Source organism: Acanthochromis polyacanthus, chromosome 21, assembly GCF_021347895.1.
Source record: "Acanthochromis polyacanthus isolate Apoly-LR-REF ecotype Palm Island chromosome 21, KAUST_Apoly_ChrSc, whole genome shotgun sequence".
Classification (NCBI taxonomy): Eukaryota; Metazoa; Chordata; class Actinopteri; family Pomacentridae; genus Acanthochromis; species Acanthochromis polyacanthus.
The window spans coordinates 6777150-6797159 of record NC_067133.1 but is presented as its reverse complement, the minus strand read 5'-3'; the positions used below and the strand labels follow the sequence as shown (position 1 = coordinate 6797159).

General features: G+C 43.9%; 2 protein-coding genes across 2 annotated transcripts; both read right to left on the bottom strand.

Annotated features, from left to right (window-relative positions):
* Positions 1-586: 586 nt before the first annotated feature.
* On the bottom strand, positions 587-11496 carry cdc27 (cell division cycle 27). Its single transcript, XM_022212096.2, has 20 exons — positions 11326-11496; positions 9710-9785; positions 9437-9584; positions 6315-6440; positions 6127-6224; positions 5901-6046; positions 5524-5744; positions 5319-5418; positions 5013-5122; positions 4535-4634; positions 4271-4451; positions 3887-4059; positions 3528-3680; positions 3368-3448; positions 3130-3257; positions 2097-2214; positions 1657-1785; positions 1492-1566; positions 1107-1236; positions 587-964 (listed from the first exon to the last, which is right to left on the bottom strand). The coding sequence occupies exons 1-20, from the start codon at positions 11350-11352 to the stop codon at positions 873-875; spliced, it is 2412 nt and encodes an 803-aa protein (XP_022067788.1). The 5' UTR covers positions 11353-11496; the 3' UTR covers positions 587-872.
* A 669-nt stretch (positions 11497-12165) lies between these two features.
* gh1 (growth hormone 1) lies at positions 12166-14988 on the bottom strand. Its single transcript, XM_022212105.2, has 6 exons — positions 14872-14988; positions 14293-14426; positions 14030-14146; positions 12926-13069; positions 12546-12692; positions 12166-12468 (listed from the first exon to the last, which is right to left on the bottom strand). Exons 1-6 carry the CDS (start codon positions 14879-14881, stop codon positions 12406-12408), a joined length of 615 nt encoding a protein of 204 aa, XP_022067797.1. The 5' UTR covers positions 14882-14988; the 3' UTR covers positions 12166-12405.
* Between the last annotated feature and the right edge of the window lie 5022 nt (positions 14989-20010).

Below are 20010 nucleotides of genomic sequence, written 5' to 3'. Positions count from 1 at the left end.
GTACAGCATCAGTTACCATGGAGATCTAGCATCACAGCACCAGTTTCAGTTACCATGGAGATCTAACTACACAATCAGTTACCATAAAAATCAAACTGTACAGCATCAGTTACCATGGAGATCTAGCACCACAGGATTAGTTACCATAGAGATCTAACTGTACAGCATCAGTTGCAGTAGAAATCGAACTGTCCATCAGTTACCATGGAGCTCTAGCACCACAGCATCAGTTACCATGGAGCTCTAGCACCACAGCATCAGTTACCATGGAGCTCTAGCACCACAGCATCAGTTACCATGGAGAACTAGCTGCTCTTGAATAAGAAAAAAAACTTCAGAATTAAAAAATGAGAAAAAATAAGCAGCAAAGAAGAAACTACAACAGTCAAGTTTGTAAAAACAGTTCACCTGCACAGGTGCTGCGTCACACCTGTCAGTCACATGACATTTCTCACATGATGTCACTACAGAGATTAGCTGTGATCATACATGTGTACAGGTGCGGAGTCCAAATCTTTACTTATCTTTCCATTGCTGCCGCGTGCTCTGATTGGTTGCTGTGAACAGAAGAAGGCAGATTTGTGGGTGGGGTTTACATGTTTTTATTGATTTATTTCCATCAGGATAAAAAGAACATAAAAAACAGCTTTGATGTCAGAGGACCGCCTCAATGACATACGAGGAAGGAAACAGGAAGAGGGGGGGCTTCAGGGCAGCAGCAGTCTGTTTAAGCCAATAGGAGGACAGGGTAAAAGGCTGGGGTGGAGCTAAACTGAAGATCTGTCTGTCGGGATGCTGCCTAGCAACAGCACTCAGAGCAGGGGGCAGGGCTTGGCTCGAGCAGGGGGTGGGGCTACACCAAAGGGGCGGGGTTAAAGAACGTCGTCGCTCTCAGCCGTGTGCAGCTGTGTGTCGTCGGCATCTGTCATGATGCTGCTGTCCTGACTGTCGTCCACCTCCGCTGCTGTGAGAGAGAAAGGTGCAGACAGAGAGATGGGTGGAGACAGACAGAGTGAGACAGGTTTCAGACAGGAGGAAGTTAGGTGACAGTCAGGTGTTCATGATGTTGTGGCCTCGCTGATTGATCAGTTTGACCGGTGCCGTACCTTCGTCCTCAGGCAGGTATCGCTTGTCGATGGCTTCTTTGATCTGGTTGTTTGCTCCTTTAGGATCCAGGTCCATTGCCCAGCTAAAGTTCATCAGGGCCAGGTGAGTCTGACCCAACTTCTTATACACCTGAGACACAAGAAGGACATGGTATGATCTGATGCTGCTGACAGGCGAGTCTCACGTCACGGAGACTTTAACCTGAAATGGAGCTCACATGCAGTGAACAACCTGTGAGTTTAAACCTGTCAGAAGTTTATATCCTGACTGTGACTGGAACTCCAGAGACTCTGACCAGGAGTTAAATTCTACCCATCAGAGGATCAGCGGATGTCATTCAAACCTGTATATGACTGAATTAAACTCTACCTGTCAGTGTCTCACCTTTCCTATAAGGAAGTAAACCAGAGACTCTTTGGGAACAATCTGCTTTAACTCCTCCAACTCCTGAAGAGCCGCCTGCAGAGAGACAGGTCAGAGAGAGACGTTGTCATAGCGACAGATGAATGAGCATTGATTTACTCCTCACAGTATTTGTGTATTGATTACCTTGTACTTGTCATTGGCGAACAGTATAGATGCTCGGTGGAACTTGCAGAGTGGATTTTTAGGGTCGATCCCGATCGCTCTGTTCAGAGTCTCTAAAGCGGCATCAGACTTCTTCAAAGCATGTTGCACCTACAAACACACACATCGTTTACGATTGTTCAGTTGCCTCCTTGTTATTACCCACTGAACTCAAGCAGGGTTTTTTTGGCTGCTGTCACATTTTTGCTTATACTGTGCATACAACAAGGCTATAAAACGTGATGACATGTTTTGGGGTTTGAAGGGTTAATGTATACTGCTACAGGTTAACACACCTCTCTCAAGTAAAGGAGCAGCACAGAGTTCTGACTGGGGATGCTAACGCTAACAGATTACCTGCTGTGGATGGATAAGCTCGAAGCTAACAGAGTGTGAGTCACAAATGAACAACGCCAACATACCACTCCAATGTGACAGAGCAGCACCGAGCTCTGAGGGTTGATGCTCAGAGCTTTCTTGAAGTGGATTTCGGCCAAGTTGAACTTCTCCTGTTTGTAGTAAATCATCCCCAGACCATACCTGAACACACAAGCACAAAAACACACTGTACTAATGACTGAATATAGATCCATGTGGCAGTTAACTTCATTTACTGTCACCGGATTCCATTTCAATGGTGTGTTTACATACATGCTTGTGCAGCTCAACAAATTAGAATATGGTTTAAAGGTCTATTTTCCATCAGTTATTAAAAAAATGTAACATATTCTAGACTCATTAAATGTAAAGTGAACCATTTCCTTTAATTAAAATTCAGGCCCCACAGTAGAAACTCAATGCAGTTTAAGTCAGTTCAGCTTTCCAGAGTCCACCGTTCTCATTAAAATACCACAAAGGGGTACTTTTAGATTCAGGTGAGGACTTGCAGTGTCCAGGTCCTAGTTTCACTTTGTTCTAGTGTAGAAGCTCTATACTGGTTCCTCCTCAGACATTCATGGTGCATCTAGAAATGTCATCAAGACCATTTGCACTCATGCAGCTCCACATCATCACACTCTCACCTCCTCAGTGCTTCACTGTCAGAACTTTGCATTCACTGTGGTAGTCCTGGTCAATTTCACACCAAACATCCTGGACTCCATTTGAGACCAACTAATTTATCTTCAACTGACCAAAGAAAGTTCTCCAACAGTCATCAGGTTTTGTCCTTGTCCTCCGTCCATAGAGGTTGATGTTCTGAAGTGTCCTTCACACTGTCTGAACTTCACACAAACTCTGATTTCCATTGATAACCCCTGAGCCAAGTCTGAAGCAGCTGCTGTCTGTTTGTTTTTATTATTCAGAGGGAATACTCTGTTTAGCATCCAAGTAATCTGATAACTGAAGTGATACAGAATGTGTGTGTTACTGACAGTATTTGTGTAGTGCACATGTTGTGAATATGCCGCTTATGTAAGGTGCAGTGTGGTGAGGCTGCTACCATGGTTACCGTACCATGCGTTGTAGTGTCTGTTGTTGACTCTGATGGCGTTTCGGAAGCAGGCGAGGGCCCGATCCAACTCTTCAGTCAGAACAAACTCATGACCCAACAGAGTGTACGCATATGCAAAGCTCGGGTCCACCTGAGAGAGACGGGTATAAAGAGTCAGACAGGTGAACACTGCTCGACAAACCTGCACCTCAGATTAGTAAGGCTTGTCCTACCTGCAGCCAACCACAGTAACAGACTCACCTGGATAGCTCTCTGGAAGAACTTGATGGCGATGTCGTGTTCCCTCTGCAGACTGAAACAGTTACCCGCTACACACCAGGCCTGCAGAGACACACACATTCACAGGTAGTGCCACATGATCACCGCACCTGAGCAGCGTCAGGTCAGGTGTGTTTCTCACCTCAGGACAGTTCTTGTCCATGTCGGTCAGGTCTTTGGACAGGGCGGACAGCGCCACGTCTTTCTGCAGGTGCCACAGAGTGGTGGAATAAATCTCCATCCCTTCGACTCTGTACGACTCGATCCTGCGCACTTCACTGAACAGACGCTCCGCCTACAAACAAATCAGCATTACTGTAGGACAGGTGCACCCATCAGAGCACGAAACACATGACACCTGAATGCAAACGCTGTCACAGGAACACAAGGAACTGTGAGAGTGAGTGGTTACCTGTATGTGTGGTGGAAGTAAACCTGTATTCCAGGTGTGATTTCTAAATGTGTCAGGCATGATTTCCCCGTGTGTCAGGTGTGAGTTACCTGTGTGTACTCGGCCAGTTCGAAGTAGGCCCTGCCGATGTGAGTGAGGACCCAGCCAGTGTTGTAGTGCTGGGGAGGGAGTGAGGTTAGGATATGGATGGCCTCCCTGCAGTTGTATGAACACAGCGCCTGGTAGCCACGTCCCAGTTCCCGTAGCAACGCCATCACGCTGTCTAAGCACATGGAACAGACATGTGTGAGAAAACTGTGCAACTCTGCAATGGACGTTAAACATCCTGCCTCTCTAAACTAATTACTGTGCTGGCAGTAAAATACAAAACCAAACTAAGTCTCAGGTTCAAATCTGGGTCCAGAACGAACCTCAGCAGTAAAATTATTACCCAAAGCAGCCACTTGGAACAGCAGTATTTTATGTAGTGCTACCTGCAGCAGCCCTCTGGTACTGGGGGATCTTGGTGTCTGGTAGACTCAGACTGGAATCCAGTCTCAGGATGTCCAGACTCTCGTTCAGGTTACTGCTGTTTGATGTCTTCGCTGATTTACATTTGGTTTTCCTATTGGGGATTTTTGTAGGAAACTTCATCTTTAACTTCTTGCTGTTTTCCTGTAGAGGCAGAGAAGTAATAATGCAGTACTTCATGGCGGCATTACTGTAGTAAATGCAGTAGTACCATTGAAATGATGTACCTTGGCAGTAGAGCTGGCACTAGTAAACAGTCTGGAGCTTCTTCTGGGCTGAACATTTGGAGGACCAGACATACTGGGACTGAGGACCTGAGGGGAGCCACTGAGAGAGATAGAAGGGTCATCAGACAGACACAACATTGAAAGACAGACAGACCATCAGACAGGCAGGTTACTGAGAGACAGACAGGTATGCCTCAACAGCTTCCAGTTTTTTTGTTTTTTTTTTGTTTTTATTATTATTGCCTCAGATACAGAGCATATATACTCAACAGCTTCCAGTGAGTAAGACATAATCTGTAAGTGTGATGTCACGGTGAACATGCTGTCAGAACTGTAAGCGATGACAGTGTGAGGTCATATGACAGTGTGATGATGGTTTCATTATGAGGACACAAAGGGAGCAGGTGTTATGATTGGGTACTGTGCTAACAGGTGACCGAGTGGTGACCGGAGGCCTGCGATTGGTTGCTACAGTTACCTGGTGTGAGGAGCAGAGGTCTGTGATTGGTTGAAGGGGATGGGGAGGACATCTCTACTGTTACCACTCTGACTGAAGACAGACTTTGACTGACTGATCCTAGAAACAGACTGACAGAGAGACAAAGAGAGAGACAAGTGAGGACAGACAGGAGACAGCACAGAGTAGCACAGTACAACTGTGAAGGTTCAGAATGTAGCGCCATCTGCTGGACAATCAGACGTCTTACAGAGAACTCAGTCTGAGAATTAACGCACCTGCAGAGATACTGATACTGTGTGTATCAGTGTGTATTAGTGCGTGTACCTTCTTGCTGGGGGCAGTACTTTGCGTTTCCATGGTTGCAGAGTAGTTCTGTAGATATGTAGGGTCTCCTGGGCTGGGCTCCAGGGGCAGAATACCAAAACTAACACACACACGCAGACACATATACAGGTCAGGTATGAAGTGGGTGTGAACACACACCTGTGCAGGAAAGCTAACAGAGACATCTCTCCTGCCCTGAACTCACCTGGGCGTCAGAGGGCTGAGGGCCGCAGGTCCTCCCAGTAAACTCCGCCCACTCTTGGGCTTGTTCTGTTTAGCCAATAGAGAGCCGGCTGATGCCATGGAGACGGTGTTACCCAATAGGGAGCCGGTCTCCGGGGAGATGAGGGAGGAGTCGATGTAGGAAACTGACAAATCAGACGTCAGCTTTCCATTTGATGATTCTAGATTTAAACGATTTAACTCCTGAAAAAGAGCACATTGTAATCAATTACCCCACCACAGTAATCTGATTACCCTGTGTGATGACTACAGTATAACCATGGCTAACAGAAGCTGTCACCTGTGTAACCATCAGTAATTAGCTGACCAGAGTAGTCTGATTACTGCTGTACTACGTACCAGCGTGTCCTGTGGCGTCTCCATGAGAGCGGTGTCTAGGCGATGAGAGGCATTCTGGGCGGGGCTTACAGACGGTGGGGGCGGGGCTAGCGAGGAGTTCTGTAGTGAGGACAACCTAAACACCTGATCTGGATCGGGTTTTTCTCCTGGAACACAGACCACAGTGTCACCTGCAGTCACATGACCACACACCAACAGATGTGTTGAGTAGTTGCGTGTGTGTTACCTAGGTGACAGAGATTCTGAAAAGGTGACCACAGGAACGGGTTGAGGGTTAAACTCCTCTGGAAACACTCGGCACCTTTAGCAACACGATCTGTCTTACTGCTCAGAGAGACATACAGAGAGAGACAGACAGGTCAGTCAACTGGGAGGAGAGCTGACAGCAGTGGGAGCACTGGTCTCCATTCTTACCAGTAAATGTGTCCCAGTAATGACAGGGTGAAGGAGGCGGAGTCCCCAAACTCTGTGATGATGTCATCCTGGCTCTTCTGTTTGTTTAGCACTCCACCAATCAGAACCTGCTCTCCTTCAGCGAGCCTGAGAAACAGACAGGTAGGGGGACATCAGCCTGTACTGGCATTTGGACACTGATTTCTGACCGAGTCTTCATGATGCTGCAGCATCCTCAGTCTGAAGGTGACTGAACAGAAGTACTGTAAATCTGACTGGTAAAGTTTCTGTGGATTTTGATGTTTTTAACTTGAGCTCCACATTGTGAGTGTAAAGGTGGATCCATTACTTCCTTTATAACCTGAACTCAGAAGGATGGTAAACAGGTTGTCTTTTAGGGATCGGCCAATATGGGATTTTTCAGGCCACTACTGACGCTGATTACTGGTAATCAAGACACTCCGATAACCGATCTTTGGAACCAGTACATAAAATGTAATGTTTTAACAGCTTGTGATTGCAGGAATCCGTCATTCGTAACGAATAAGGGAGACTATAACAAAATATGTAAAATAAAAACACAGAAGGGATTAAATTAGGATGCTCTCCTCTGTCTACATGGGATCGACTGAGATTAATCGGTTTGTCTGCTGCAGTTCCGTCTGCTGTTCCTCTGTTTTCCATCATCAATGACTGTTTTCCAGGCTCTGTTTCAGGTTTAATCAGTTTCTGCCTTCCAACTTAGCTGCTAGCCGTTAGCATAGCCTTAGCCACTTTTAAAGAGGCTAATTTCCTCGTTTGTGTTCCTCACTCATTTTTTTCAGTTTCTCATTGAGGGACATTTGGCAGACCACAAAGTGATGACAGACAGAGAAAGGAGCTGCATCATACCTGAAGTGGAGCATTTAAATTATCAATAACTGGTCCATAAAAATATCCCAAAAATCAGCCAAAACCACTCGGACATGCTGATAATCAGTCTATCACTAATTTCATTCTTTGCTCTGACTAGTTTGTTTGGATTGGATGTTTGATTTCGCTGCATGCTGATACCTGTGGTGCTGAAACAGAAAGAGTCATGGATGTTGAATATAGGTATCTTTATGCATGCGACTCTTATTCAGACGTGTTCAGCTGCAGCAGGTATCGGTCTTCAGAAAAACTGCACACTCCATTTATTTATGCAGGACAAACAATCACACTCGCACTCACACCTTTGAGCAAATTTAGAAAAATTAGTGAACCTCAACATGTTTTTGGACTGTGGGGGGAAACCGGAGTACCCGGAGGAAACCCACACATGCACAGGGAGAACATGCAAACTCCATGCAGAAAGATCCCAGGAAGGCTGGGACGAGAACCACGGATCTTCTAGCTGCAAGGCAAAAGTGCTAAGCACCACATCACTGTACAGCCCGAAACATATACAATAAAACAATAAAATAAACAGCAATTAAACAGCACTCAAATATACCTCTTATAGAAATAAAAGTATTAAAATTCCACCATGGCGCTAGGCATTAAAAGCCATTTTACTCAGAAAGGATTTAAGTTTTGACTTAGAAACACAGTGATGGTGTTTATTTCAGAGCGGAGCTTGTTCCAGAGCCGGTGTACAGCTACAGCAGGTGAACGACAAACACTAATCATCCATCCATCAATCCATCATCTCCAGGGTTGGGTCGTGGAGGCAGCAGACAAAGCAGTTCATTCCAGACATCCCTTCCCCCAGTGACGCTTTCCAGCTCTTCCCAGAGGGTCACGAGGCATTCCCAGGCCAGACGAATTACATCATACCTCCAGTGGGTTCTGGGTCTACCCCGGAGTCTCCTCCCAGGCGGACGTGCTTGGAAAACCTCCAAAGGAAGTCTCCCTGGAGGCATCCGAATCAGTGCCCAAACCACCTCAACTGACTCCTTTCAACGCAAAGGAGCAGCAGTTCTAGCCCACGCGTCTCACCCTATCTCGAAGGCTGAGCCCAGCCATCCTGCGGAGGAATCCCATTTTGCCCGCTTGTACCCATGATCTCATTCTTTCAGTAACTACCCAGAGCTCATGAGCATAGGTGAGGGTTCAAACATAGATGGACTGGTAAATCAAGAGCTTTGCAGCTCAGCTCCCTCTTCACCTTCACGGTTCAGTACAACGCCCACATTACTGCGGACGCCGCACCAAGCCGCCTGTCCATCTCTTGTTCCATTTAAAAACACTAATCAGCGGAGCAAAATAAAATCAAACGAACATGTACCTAAACAGCTGTCAAATAACATGGTGAATCTACTGACTCGATGATTCCTAATCCTCTGCGTCAGAATCAGAATGCGCTTTATTGCCAAGTAAGTTTTACACTTACAAGGACTTTTCTATGGAGCTCTTGGTGAACTGGGTCTCTGGGCTGGGGGGTCTGGAGAGTGCGGCTGTGTGGGGCTCCGAGCCCCTGCTGGGGGTATGGGGCCGGTGTGAAGAGGTGGGCTGGAGGTGTCAGCGCTCGATTTTGACGGTCGCCATTTGCGACGTTTTTAGTCGCAAATGGCAACCTGGCGACCGTCGAAATCGAGCGCTCGATCGAGCTGAACCGCCTATCATGTTTTCTTCATGGAGGCAGCCACTTTGTATGATGTCATCAACCTCCCATGATTCCCGGCGTTCGTGGCGACCGTCTAAATCGAGCGCTGGGTGTGAGGTGGGGGGATGGAGTTGTCAGCTGGCCATTGAAGAGGTGAGTTGGAGGTGTGAGGATGGGGTCACCAGTTGTCCATTGCCTTTCAAAGCGACAATAAAACTCGTTCAGCTGGTTTGCCTGGCGTAGATCGTTAGTGGAGTTGGGAGACAATGGCTTATAGTTGGTTATTTTTTTCAAGCCCTTCCAGACAGAGGCGGAGTCGTGACCAGAGAACTGTTGTTTGAGTGTCTCTGCATACTGCCGTTTAGCAGCTCTCACTGCTTTGCCAAACTCACGCTTAGCTGCCCTGAAGCTGTCTCTGTCCTCACTTCTGAACGCCCTTTCCTTCTTCAGCCCGAGTGACCTGAGTTTTGCAGTGAACCAGGGTTTATCGTTGTTGTAGTCACTCCATCACACATTCATTCACAAACATCAGCAGCTGCTACATTAACTTATACTACCGAGTTCTGTGTGTTCTTACTTGCTGAGCTCGACGCAGCACTTGGCCAACAAGAATCGAACCTGTGGCGTGGAGCAGCTATGGGCCTTCAGCAGCCGGTATGCTTTATACGGCTTCCCAGAGCGGTAGTAACAGGTAGCCAGCAGGTAGAGAGCCTCCTCCGACCTCACTGACAGGGAGACAGTTGGACAGAAAGAAAGACAGGTGAACAGGTAGCAAGCAGGTAGAGCGCCTCCTCCGATCTCACTGACAGGAAGACAGGCAAACAGAGAGAAAGACACACACATATGTTACCTTCAGCGTAAAGTCTCTCAGCGAGGAAAACTGCGTCCAGGTAGGCGTAGTGGTTCAGAGCCTGCCACACTGCAGCCTGAACACAGAGAAATGGGTTAACAATAACTAGTCCTCACGGGTTCTACATTCATCACGGTTCTGGTTATTGTGGTCAGACATGAACACATGAAGCTGTTCACTGCTCCATAATGGTAAATCAGAAACAAACATAATAAATCAATATGCAGTCGATAATCAATACACTGAAACCAACAACAATCTGCTACCCACACAAACACAGTCTGAAACCACGCTGACACAGTGAGTTCACCTGAGATCACCTGGTTACTACCCTACAGTAGCACAGTTTAAACACAGCTGTCAGTTAGAGGCAAATAACCAGCAGGTCAACCTGATTTACTGAACTTCTGCTGAAGCCCAATAGAAACCACATCAATTTAAATCAGACTTTGTTCTGTCACAAACACACCTGAGATGTAGGTTTACTTCCTTTATCATTAAAATAACACACCTGAGATGTAGGTTTACTGTATTTAGCAATAATACACCGATGGTGTAGTTTCAGGTCTTTCTGCCACAAACATCTGTGGTATAAAAGTCTAATTCAGTCTGATTTAAGTGTGGACAACAAACCTTACTGTTGTTTTCAGTTTAATTGTGGCTAACATGGCAGCTAACCAGTAGCTACCGGCAGATAGCCGACGTTAGCTTGTGTTAGCATCCAGAGGCTAAATAGCTGGGGGTTAACTTCAGCCTGACCTGCTGCTCTGGTCTCAGACTTTAACATCCAACTGAACACACTGTAATTGGAGCAGTTTATGTACACTGACGAACTTTAAAGCTGAATTTCTGCTGACTGAAGCCGCTCAGCTAACAGCTAGCCACAACGATAGCCAGCTAACAGAACTGCTAGCATTGCTAACAATACAAAACTACACTTGAAATCCGATGGATTTGAGTCGCTCCATAACAGATCTTCAAACAACTTGCCATGTCCTATGACAAATTCGGCAAACATATATTGAGTCAAACGCCGTCAGTTCGGGCAGAATATAAACTTTAACAAGTGTTTGCATTGCTCGAGTCGCCCTCCGCGGGGTATTTTGACCTCAGACAGACTGAAGGATTATGAGACGAACATGATCAAATTATGTTGTGTTTTCTTCGTAATAAAGTACGGGTCGTGTTTTGGATCAATGCCGAAGCAACTTATGGAAACAAACATCTCATAAAATGTCCACAGAGCTGACCCCACTCGGTACATTTTTACCAACAACAGCGAAAACCTCGACCTGACAGATTTTTACATGGAGTCTGGTATGACCTATGTGTACTGTAACCAAGCTGGGGTTAGTTAATCAAGTACAGTTGTCTTAGTCCTGGACGCAGCGGCCGTCAGACGGACAGTTCCTCTGTGGAGTGATCGCTGTTGTAACAGTAATAACACCGGGGGAAAGCTCCGTGCTGTCACCGGCAGCCTACGCGGCCTGCGGCGGGCCGACAGCTCTCTCACTGCGGAGTGGATCAGCCGCTGAGGCCGGGACGGAGAAGACAGCGCGGGCTTCATAAATTCTCGGGAGTTCGTTCGTGACAACAAGCTGAAGGGGTGTTTTTACCTGGACAGGTTCCTGCAGCACCGTCATTCCGCCTCAACACTCCGTCCGTGTGTTTTCGCTTGGCTCTTTCTTCACTTCAGTCCGCAGGAGGATCTGCAGCCGAACATTTGAACTCACCGACCGTTACCAGCCGAACAATCCCGAGAACGATGCAAGGCCACAGCGGAAATGACCGACAATGACGTTGAGAGAGACGAAGTGCCCACACCGCTCTCTGCCGGTGAACCCCAGCACAGCGGCACTATTCCCAGATTGCAGGATCCATTGGGTTTGTGTATTTGTGCTTTAACATTTTTAATTCTTCAATTTCTATATAAATCCAAAACTCACTGTCTGATCACAGTTTGAGCAGTATTTCTTTCTCTTTTTATGTCATAATAATCAGAACCTCTTTGGATATTTGACAACAAAGTAATGGGCTGTGCAGCTACTCTCTTTTCTGATGTGTTCCAGATCAAAAGTTAAATCATAATTAAGATAGAAAACAACAGCTTGAAGTGCAATAAAACAACAAGTACAGGTTGTGGTGCCTGGTCTCTGACACAGACTGACCATCGCTTCTGATCAGAAGGTCAGAGGTCAACCCAGCCTTCTCTAGCTAACCGGAACACTCTTACTCCAACTGGGACATGGGATAAGAAAATGTCATGGTGCATTAATGTATTTGTAACAAATGCAGCTTTCCGCTTCTTCTTCTTCTTTTTCTGTATGCAGAGCTCAGGTAACATCCACCTGTTCTGTCTGCTGCTAAATAAACAACATTCAACTGTGTTTAACTATCAGTGTGAAAATAAGAATTAGTAAACAAATGAGCCAAAGAAACACCTGACAACACACACATTGATGCAACACAACACACGGTTTATTTCACTCGCTGACAATATAGCATTGTTTCCTGTTCACAGTTGTCATAACAGTGACATCATCATCACTCGACCTGCTACAACAGACCAATGAGCAGGGCTATGCTAATTCTACTGGTAATGCTGGTTAGTAGAGTCTGCAAACAAGGAGGCGGGGTTTCACAGCACACATAATTACATCATTGATGGGGCGGGGTTTCGCTGAGGAGAGGCAGGGCTACAGAGTGCAGTTTGCCTCAGGTGACAGTCGACATTTAGCCACCGTCAAGTAAGTCTCCACCTGTACACACAAACGTCATGTTAACACCATCATCTTCATTACATCATCATCGTGACATCATCTTTTCCATTCCTTACCTTGTGCATGTCCTTCTTCAAACAGGCCAGCAGTTCGTAGGTGCGTCGCAGCGACTCGTCGGCACCCAGACTCTGGTAATAGTTTCCATAAGGAGCCAGCTGGAGAGCAGAGCTGTCAGGGAACACCTCTGCTGCGTCCTGATTGGCCTGGGGGGTCAGGTGGTTAGTCAGACAGGCTGCATGGTCACAGTAGTGTGTAGTGCTTTAGTTCAATTCAGTTTAGTCCAACGTAACTCAAATCAGTTTAGTGAAGTGATTTCAATGTTCTTGATAAATCACCAGTTCAAGCATCAATTGTGTCACAACCCTTCACATAAAAAGAACATTCTGTCAAAGAGACCAACAGATCCAGAGATCCACTCTGAAACTCATGTTCTCACCCTGATCAGCAGCAGGATTCCCGTCTTCAGCTCAGACAGCTTCGGTGAAATCTGGTTCCTTGGAGCAGAACCTCCAGACAGAGAACGACTGGGAAACTCCCAGGACTCGACCAAACGATAGGAGATAGACAGCAGCTTCAGAACCTAGAACCCATCAATCAATAGGAGACAGACAACGGCTTCAGAACATAGAACCAATCAATCAATAGGAGATAGACAGCAGCTTCAGAACATAGAACCAATCAATCAATAGGAGACAGACAACGGCTTCAGAACATAGAACCAATCAATCAATAGGAGATAGACAGCAGCTTCAGAACATAGAACCAATCAATCAATAGGACATAGACAGCAGCTTCAGAACATAGAACCAATCAATCAATAGGACATAGACAGCAGCTTCAGAACCTAGAACCAATCAATCAATAGGAGATAGACAGCAGCTTCAGAACATAGAACCAATCAATCAATAGGACATAGACAGCAGCTTCAGAACCTAGAACCAATCAATCAATAGGAGATAGACAATGGCTTCAGAATCTAGAACCAATCAAACTAAGCTAAGCCTTTATTTGTCACAAATACATTTTTACAGTACTGTAAAAATGTCATTTTTTGCACATTCAAGTTGGAATCAAAGTGCAGGGTCAGCCATAGTACAGCATCCCTGGACCAGGAAGGGTTAAAGGCCTTGCTCAAGGGCCCAACATTGGCCACATCAGGGTTTGAACTTCTGACCTTCTGATTAGTAGTTCAGAAACTTAACCATTGTGCCACCCCATAACTCTTGTGCCACCATGATTAATCAATAGGAGATAGAGAGAAGCTTCAGAACCTAGACCCCATCAATCAATTGACGGTAGATTGCAGCTTCAGAACTTAGATCAGATCAATCAACTGATAACAGCTTAAACACTGACATTACATGGATGTAGTGATGTACATTGCTGTACAGTACTCTGCAATACTGTATAGCACTGGGAAATACTGTGTAATACTGTGCAGTACAATGTAGTACGGTGTAGAATTGTGTGATACATTATAATACTGTGTAGTACTGTGCAGTATTGTGTAGTACTGTGTAGTACTATGTAGCATACTGACGGAGCTCCGTTGAGTCTCGTGTTTGTCAATTGGACTCATGGTGTTGTCAGAGTAGCAGAAATCCTGCAGGAAGATTTTGTTGAGCTGACGTTGTTCCTCCGTCTGCAAGGAACTCTCCTACAAATACACAAAAACAGAAAAATACCACAAATGGACAGTATTACACACAAAAATACAATGTTACTCCTCTGTCTGCAGAGAGCTCTCTTAACAAACACACTGCAAACAAATAGTATTGTGTACAGTGTTGTTATCAGACTCACGAATTCGGAGAAGAGTCTCTGTGCCAGCAGGTGGAGGTGTTGGACTCTGCTGACGGCGATGGAGAACAGACGCTGGCTGTCTGTGATTGGCTGAGAGGAGACGCCCAGACACACAACTGACAGCAGGAGGATGACTGAGACAGGTAGACAGGTAGACAGGTAGACAGGTGGGAGACAGACAGGTGAGACAGGTGATGTCACAATACACCACAGTGCAGGGTGATACCGCTGAAGAGTGGCAGTTACCATGGTAACCATCATCACAGTAAGCAGCGCCCTCTGGTGATTTAAAAATGTTCTGATTATCATGTTCAACAACAAACAGATAAGAGCTGAACAACAAGTTTAACAGAGCCGGGCTTTCTCTGTTAGCCAGATATACTGTCCACAATGTATTTAAGTTCCCATGGTAACAGTTCTGAACAGAGCAGGTTACCTGTGAAGTGATGTAGCTGTGCAACATCAGTTACCGTGGTGATCTAGCTGTACAGCATCAGTTACCGTGGCGATGTAGCAGGTTAAACAGAGTCTCCTTGTTGAAACTCTGACTTTAGGATCAACACCACTGCCCAGTCTTACCTCTGTCCATGGCTGGTCACAGATTAGTTCAGATTCTGGTTCTGGTTCTGGTTCTGGTTCTGGTTCTGGTTCTGGTTCAGAGTGATCTGATCTGAGCTCAGGTGTTCTGTGTTCTGATGTTTCCACCTCAGAGTTTTGTGGTTTTATAGCTGAAAACCTGATGATTAAATTCATCAGCGGAAACATGAAACCAGCAAACAAGTGTGTGAACATAATTGACATTAACACCGTGAATTAATATTAATGCAGCATCAAGCACAGATTGTGGATGGCTGAACTGTTTTAAAGGTGGAAACAATGAAACTCCGTCAATAAAAGTTGAACATGGTGCTTTAATGTGAAAGAATTTTAACATTTTGACATTTTTGTGAGATTTCAGTCAGTGAAAGATTCACCTGTGCAGGTAAAACATCATCCACAGTTTTAAAATCACAATCGTTGAATGATGGATCCCCATCTGAACCTGAGAAAAACGGCTAGTGAAGAATCCACAGAGTGAATCCTGCAAACAGAAAGTCATCAAATCCAGACAAACATGATGAAAATATTGTGATGACTATTTATATGTTTTATCAGGTTTAATTCACGTGTTTGTTACAGACAGTGGATCACTGCAACAGGACAGTTTAATATTTGTTTCTCCACCACAGCAGACATGTTTTCAGTACTGTTGTGTCTGAGTTTTTTTTCTGTTTTTATTTGTTTGTTTGTTGTCAGCTGGACACTGAGCTTAAGGAAGATGTTAGACGTTAGGGCAGATCTGAATGATGTTTAAACAGTGTGTTTGTGTTCGTAATTATGGTTTGGTTTGGTTTCCTGGTCTAGCTGTGGTTGTATTCGTGGTTGTGTTTGTGGTCATTGGGAGACAACAGGATTGTGATACTTTTCTGTTGTCCTTTTTAATATTGTTTCCCCCTAAAAGTTTATCTTGCATGATTCTGGTCCTTCAGGATAACTGTAACATGTTTTTAATATCCAGTTTTTGAGGACATTGGAATAAAAATGATCTTATTCCTCTGTGCTGATGCAGTTCATTGTGTGTTTAAGATAAAATCACTTTATTTTGAATTAAGCAACAACCCATTCAGATATTTCAGATTTTTAGAACACAGGCATAAATGGTTTCACTGTGACAAAATTATTGTAAAATTCTAATCCTTTACACAAACGAACGGGCAGATTTTAAAATGCCAACAGCGTCAGCGACTCACAAATAAAACTTACAGTACAAAAACCAACACGAGACACCTGAATATTTATCTTCATTGGGCAGATTTACAGGAAACATGATGCACTGATGATGAAAAGCCTTTTCAAAACAGCATCAGATCTTTGATGTTTTTGTCCCCAGAGATGTGAATATATTCAGCACTGTCACTGATCTGAGTTACATTGTACAAGGGCCTGAATTTATTCAGCACTGCATGACACTGAAGCCACAAACTGGGACCTGCTTAGTATCAACGCCCTGTTAACAAAATTCCGTGACGTGTATCAACAGCAGAGAAAACCTTCTTCCGAGCTCGCAAACAAATAAATCACCAGCGTGCTCAGGTTAGAACCACGTCAACACTTCGAAACTTCAGCAGCTGTTGGCAGCAGACTCTGAGAATCAGAGCTTCATGGTGAAACTGCTGCTGAGAGAACTCAATACTAAGTGCTCTAAGTAGCTACTTGCTGGTGTATTCTGTACTACAAACCACTCATAAATTCAAAATATGAGGATGGAAGGCACAGTTTGGTAAGTTTGTAGTTAAAGCAGCAGCATATTGATGGAATCACCATGTTTGCTGGTTTACTCAGGTTATCTTCACTGTAAAGAACATTTACCACCAAACAAAGTCTAATAAAAAACACAATTCTGCCTTATTTTCCGTCCATTATCTGTACAGCACTCTGCTGGAATCTGTCCCAGCTGACTTAAGGTAAAGTCAGGGTTCACCTGGAAACCAGGAAGATCCACTGGGACAAGTACAGAGATCCATCAAGACCGTTTTAGGAACCAGTAAAATCTATCAGGACCAGTATAGACACCAGTGAGATCCAGCAGGACCAGTATCGGGTTTTGGGATGTGGTTTTGGATCCAGATTACCTTCTTATTACAGCGACATTATAATTGTGGTAATAAAGAAGTTGATCGTGTGTTTTTATTATATTCAGAACATGTGTTTGTGCTGTTTTGTCGTATAAATGTCCTTTTGAATTGTATTTGTGGCGTCCTTGTTGTATATTAACAGTGTGTTTGGGTCAATCCACTTGTTTTATTAATGATTTGTCTGTATATTTGTACTGTGGGAGTCAATCTGACCTTCATGTTGTTTCAATATTTACACTCTGATATCAAATACAGTCTTGTGAATCTTCATCATCTGGTCTCCATGGCGATTATGACTCACAGTGAGCAGCTCACCTGTGCAGGTAAAGCTGTGTTTTCAGACATCTGGAGGTGATGTCTGATGGAAAGACTTCAATGTGAAACATATTTCTTTTGTTTTATTATAAGTTTAAGTGAAACACTAGATATGTTCAGGAACTTTGAGTGCGTCGAGCGTTTGAAATTCAAACACAGAATCAGGCAAATGTTTGTTGGTGAGTCAAGGTCAGTGAACATCCAGCAGTATGGAATAAGATTACTGTCAAAAGTATTCATCCACAATTCTAACCATTCGTATTCGTAATGTTAAACATTTGTATGTTAATAAAAAACTTGTACACAAAATCCTGCTGTCATATGCATGAGTTTGATAAATTAAGGGTTAGGATTGTTTTTACGAGTATGAACCTAAAAGTTGTGAGTGCAACTCTAATTTCTACGACTACGAAGTCTTCCCTGTGAGGACGAATTCAAGTTTATGGGTATGAGTAGAAAAATACTGGAATGACGTCACATAGGTCACAGGGGAAGGTAATCGAACACCGATTGCTCCAAACGCGCATGCGCCATTTATAAAGAGTAGACGCCGGGTGGACCCGGTGGACCTACCGGGGCAGGTGACGCCTCACAGGTCAAGTAAATAACACATCCAACTTCTTGTAATTTATTTATTTCATGAAACTGTACTGTTTTAATTGATATACAGTTTATGGACGAAAGACGGTACTGCTTAGCTTGCACGCTAACGAGCCGGGCCGGTGACACATTAGCCTTTTAATGCAAGGAGGCTAATGAGGAGGCTTAATAACAAAACAAACATAATTTGAGATTATGAATCGTGGCAATTGGCGTATGAATCAGCCCATTGTACAGCCTAAATTGCTGTAAATTAAGTCCAGTTTTAGTTCTTTGCAAACTCAGACACGTGCATTAGTTTAGTTTACAATGAATCTGGCGGAGTTCGGTAAACTTGGAAAGATATTCACAGATTCGGACTTCCGGCATCATTAACTCATGAGATATATGTTGTCAAAACATGAACGATGCCTCTTTCAAATCGTTGTAAGGTAGACAATGTGCTACAAGGCCAATTTTATCAAAAGTCGCTGTATTTCAAGCTACAGAAATAACATTGGCGTCTATGAGCAGCCGGCGGTGCAACGAGTGAACAGGGACCGTCTGCAAATAGCAAAACCGCTGCAACAGCGAAAAGAGACACCACATTTATTCAATAACTTTACTCTTGTACCCTGTAGAGCCACTAAAATCACTGGAGCCATGAATCGGCTGCGGCTGGTCATACTACAACTCTTTGTTTGGTGCTAAATGAAAAATTGAATTTTAAGGATTTTTTATGATTATTTTATGAGTATTAAAATTCAGTAACTTCACTCTTACACACTGTACAGTCACCAAAATCACTGGAGCCATCAATTGTCTCCTGCTGGTCATACTACAACTCTTGCTTTGGCGCTAAATGAAAAATCTGAATTTTAAGGAATTTGTATTTTTTATAATTATCATTTTATTAGTAATAAAATTCAATAACTTCACTCTTACACACTGTACAATCACCAAAATCACTGGAGCCATCAATTGTCTCCTGCTGGTCATACTACAACTCTTTGTTTGGTGCTAAATTAAAAATCTGAATTTTAAGGAGTTTTTATGTTTTGTATGATTATTTTATGAGTATTAAAATGGCACTTTTCTTCATGTATGTGGTATATTTTATATAACACACAGGAAAAATGGCATAAGGGCATAATGTACTTGTTTGTCCAAACGCATAATTCTGTATAGTAATGGAATTTACAATCCTTACCAAAGAGAGTATCAGATAACACCAATATACCAAACAAACTGTTTAGACTGTCACCTCAAGTACTGATGATTGAGAAGAAAGACGATAAGACACTTTATTGCAAAGTTTCAGTGTCAATTGATTCATTTATACCATAATGTTAAATTGAGAGTAATATTTTTCTAGTTAAGGACTGTACAGACAATACTTGGAGGTAATAAACCTGACGGTCTGACCAGCACAGGTCACAGCAAGTACACTATGCCCTTATGCCATTTTCCCTGTGTGTTATATAAAATATACCACATACATGAAGAAAAGTGCCATTTTAATACTCATAAAATAATCATACAAAACATAAAAATTCCTTAAAATTCAGATTTTTGATTTAGCGCCAAAGCAAGAGTTGTAGTTTGACCAGCAAGAGCCCATTCATGGCTCCAGTGATTTTGGTGGCTCGACAGTGAAGTTATTGAATTTATGTGTAGTGTCTCTTTTCGCTGTTGCAGCGGTTTTGCTATTTGCAGACGGTCCCTGTTCACTCGTTGCACCGCCGGCTGCTCATAGACGCCAATGTTATTTCTGTAGCTTGAAATACAGCGACTTTTGATAAAATTGGCCTTGTAGCACATTGTCTACCTTACAACGATTTGAAAGAGGCATCGTTCATGTTTTGACAACATATATCTAATGAGTTATTGATGCCGAAAGTCCGAATCTGTGAATATCTTTCCAAGTTTACCGAACTCCGCCAGATTCATTGTAAACTAAACTAATGCACGTGTCTGAGTTTGCAAAGAACTAAAACTGGACTTAATTTACAGCAATTTAGGCTGTACAATGGGCTGATTCATACGCCAATTGCCACGATTCATAATCTCAAATTATGTTTGTTTTGTTATTAAGCCTCCTTAGCCTCCTCATTAGCCTCCTTGCATTAAAAGGCTAATGTGTCACCGG

Bases quoted from the DNA above. Each gene is read 5' to 3' on its own strand.
- gh1 (XM_022212105.2), bottom strand. The intron at 14,147-14,292 runs GTGAGTCTGATA...GTGTATTTGTAG, and splicing joins AGAGACTCTTCTCCGAATTC to GAGAGTTCCTTGCAGACGGA. The intron at 12,693-12,925 runs GTGAGAACATGA...CTGACCCCCCAG, and splicing joins GAATCCTGCTGCTGATCAGG to GCCAATCAGGACGCAGCAGA.
- cdc27 (XM_022212096.2), bottom strand. From the start codon at position 11,352: ATGACGGTGCTGCAGGAACCTGTCCAG. The intron at 9,585-9,709 runs GTAACATATGTG...TCTCCCTGTCAG, and splicing joins TGAGAGACTTTACGCTGAAG to TGAGGTCGGAGGAGGCTCTC. The intron at 965-1,106 runs GTACGGCACCGG...TCTCTCTCACAG, and splicing joins ATACCTGCCTGAGGACGAAG to CAGCGGAGGTGGACGACAGT.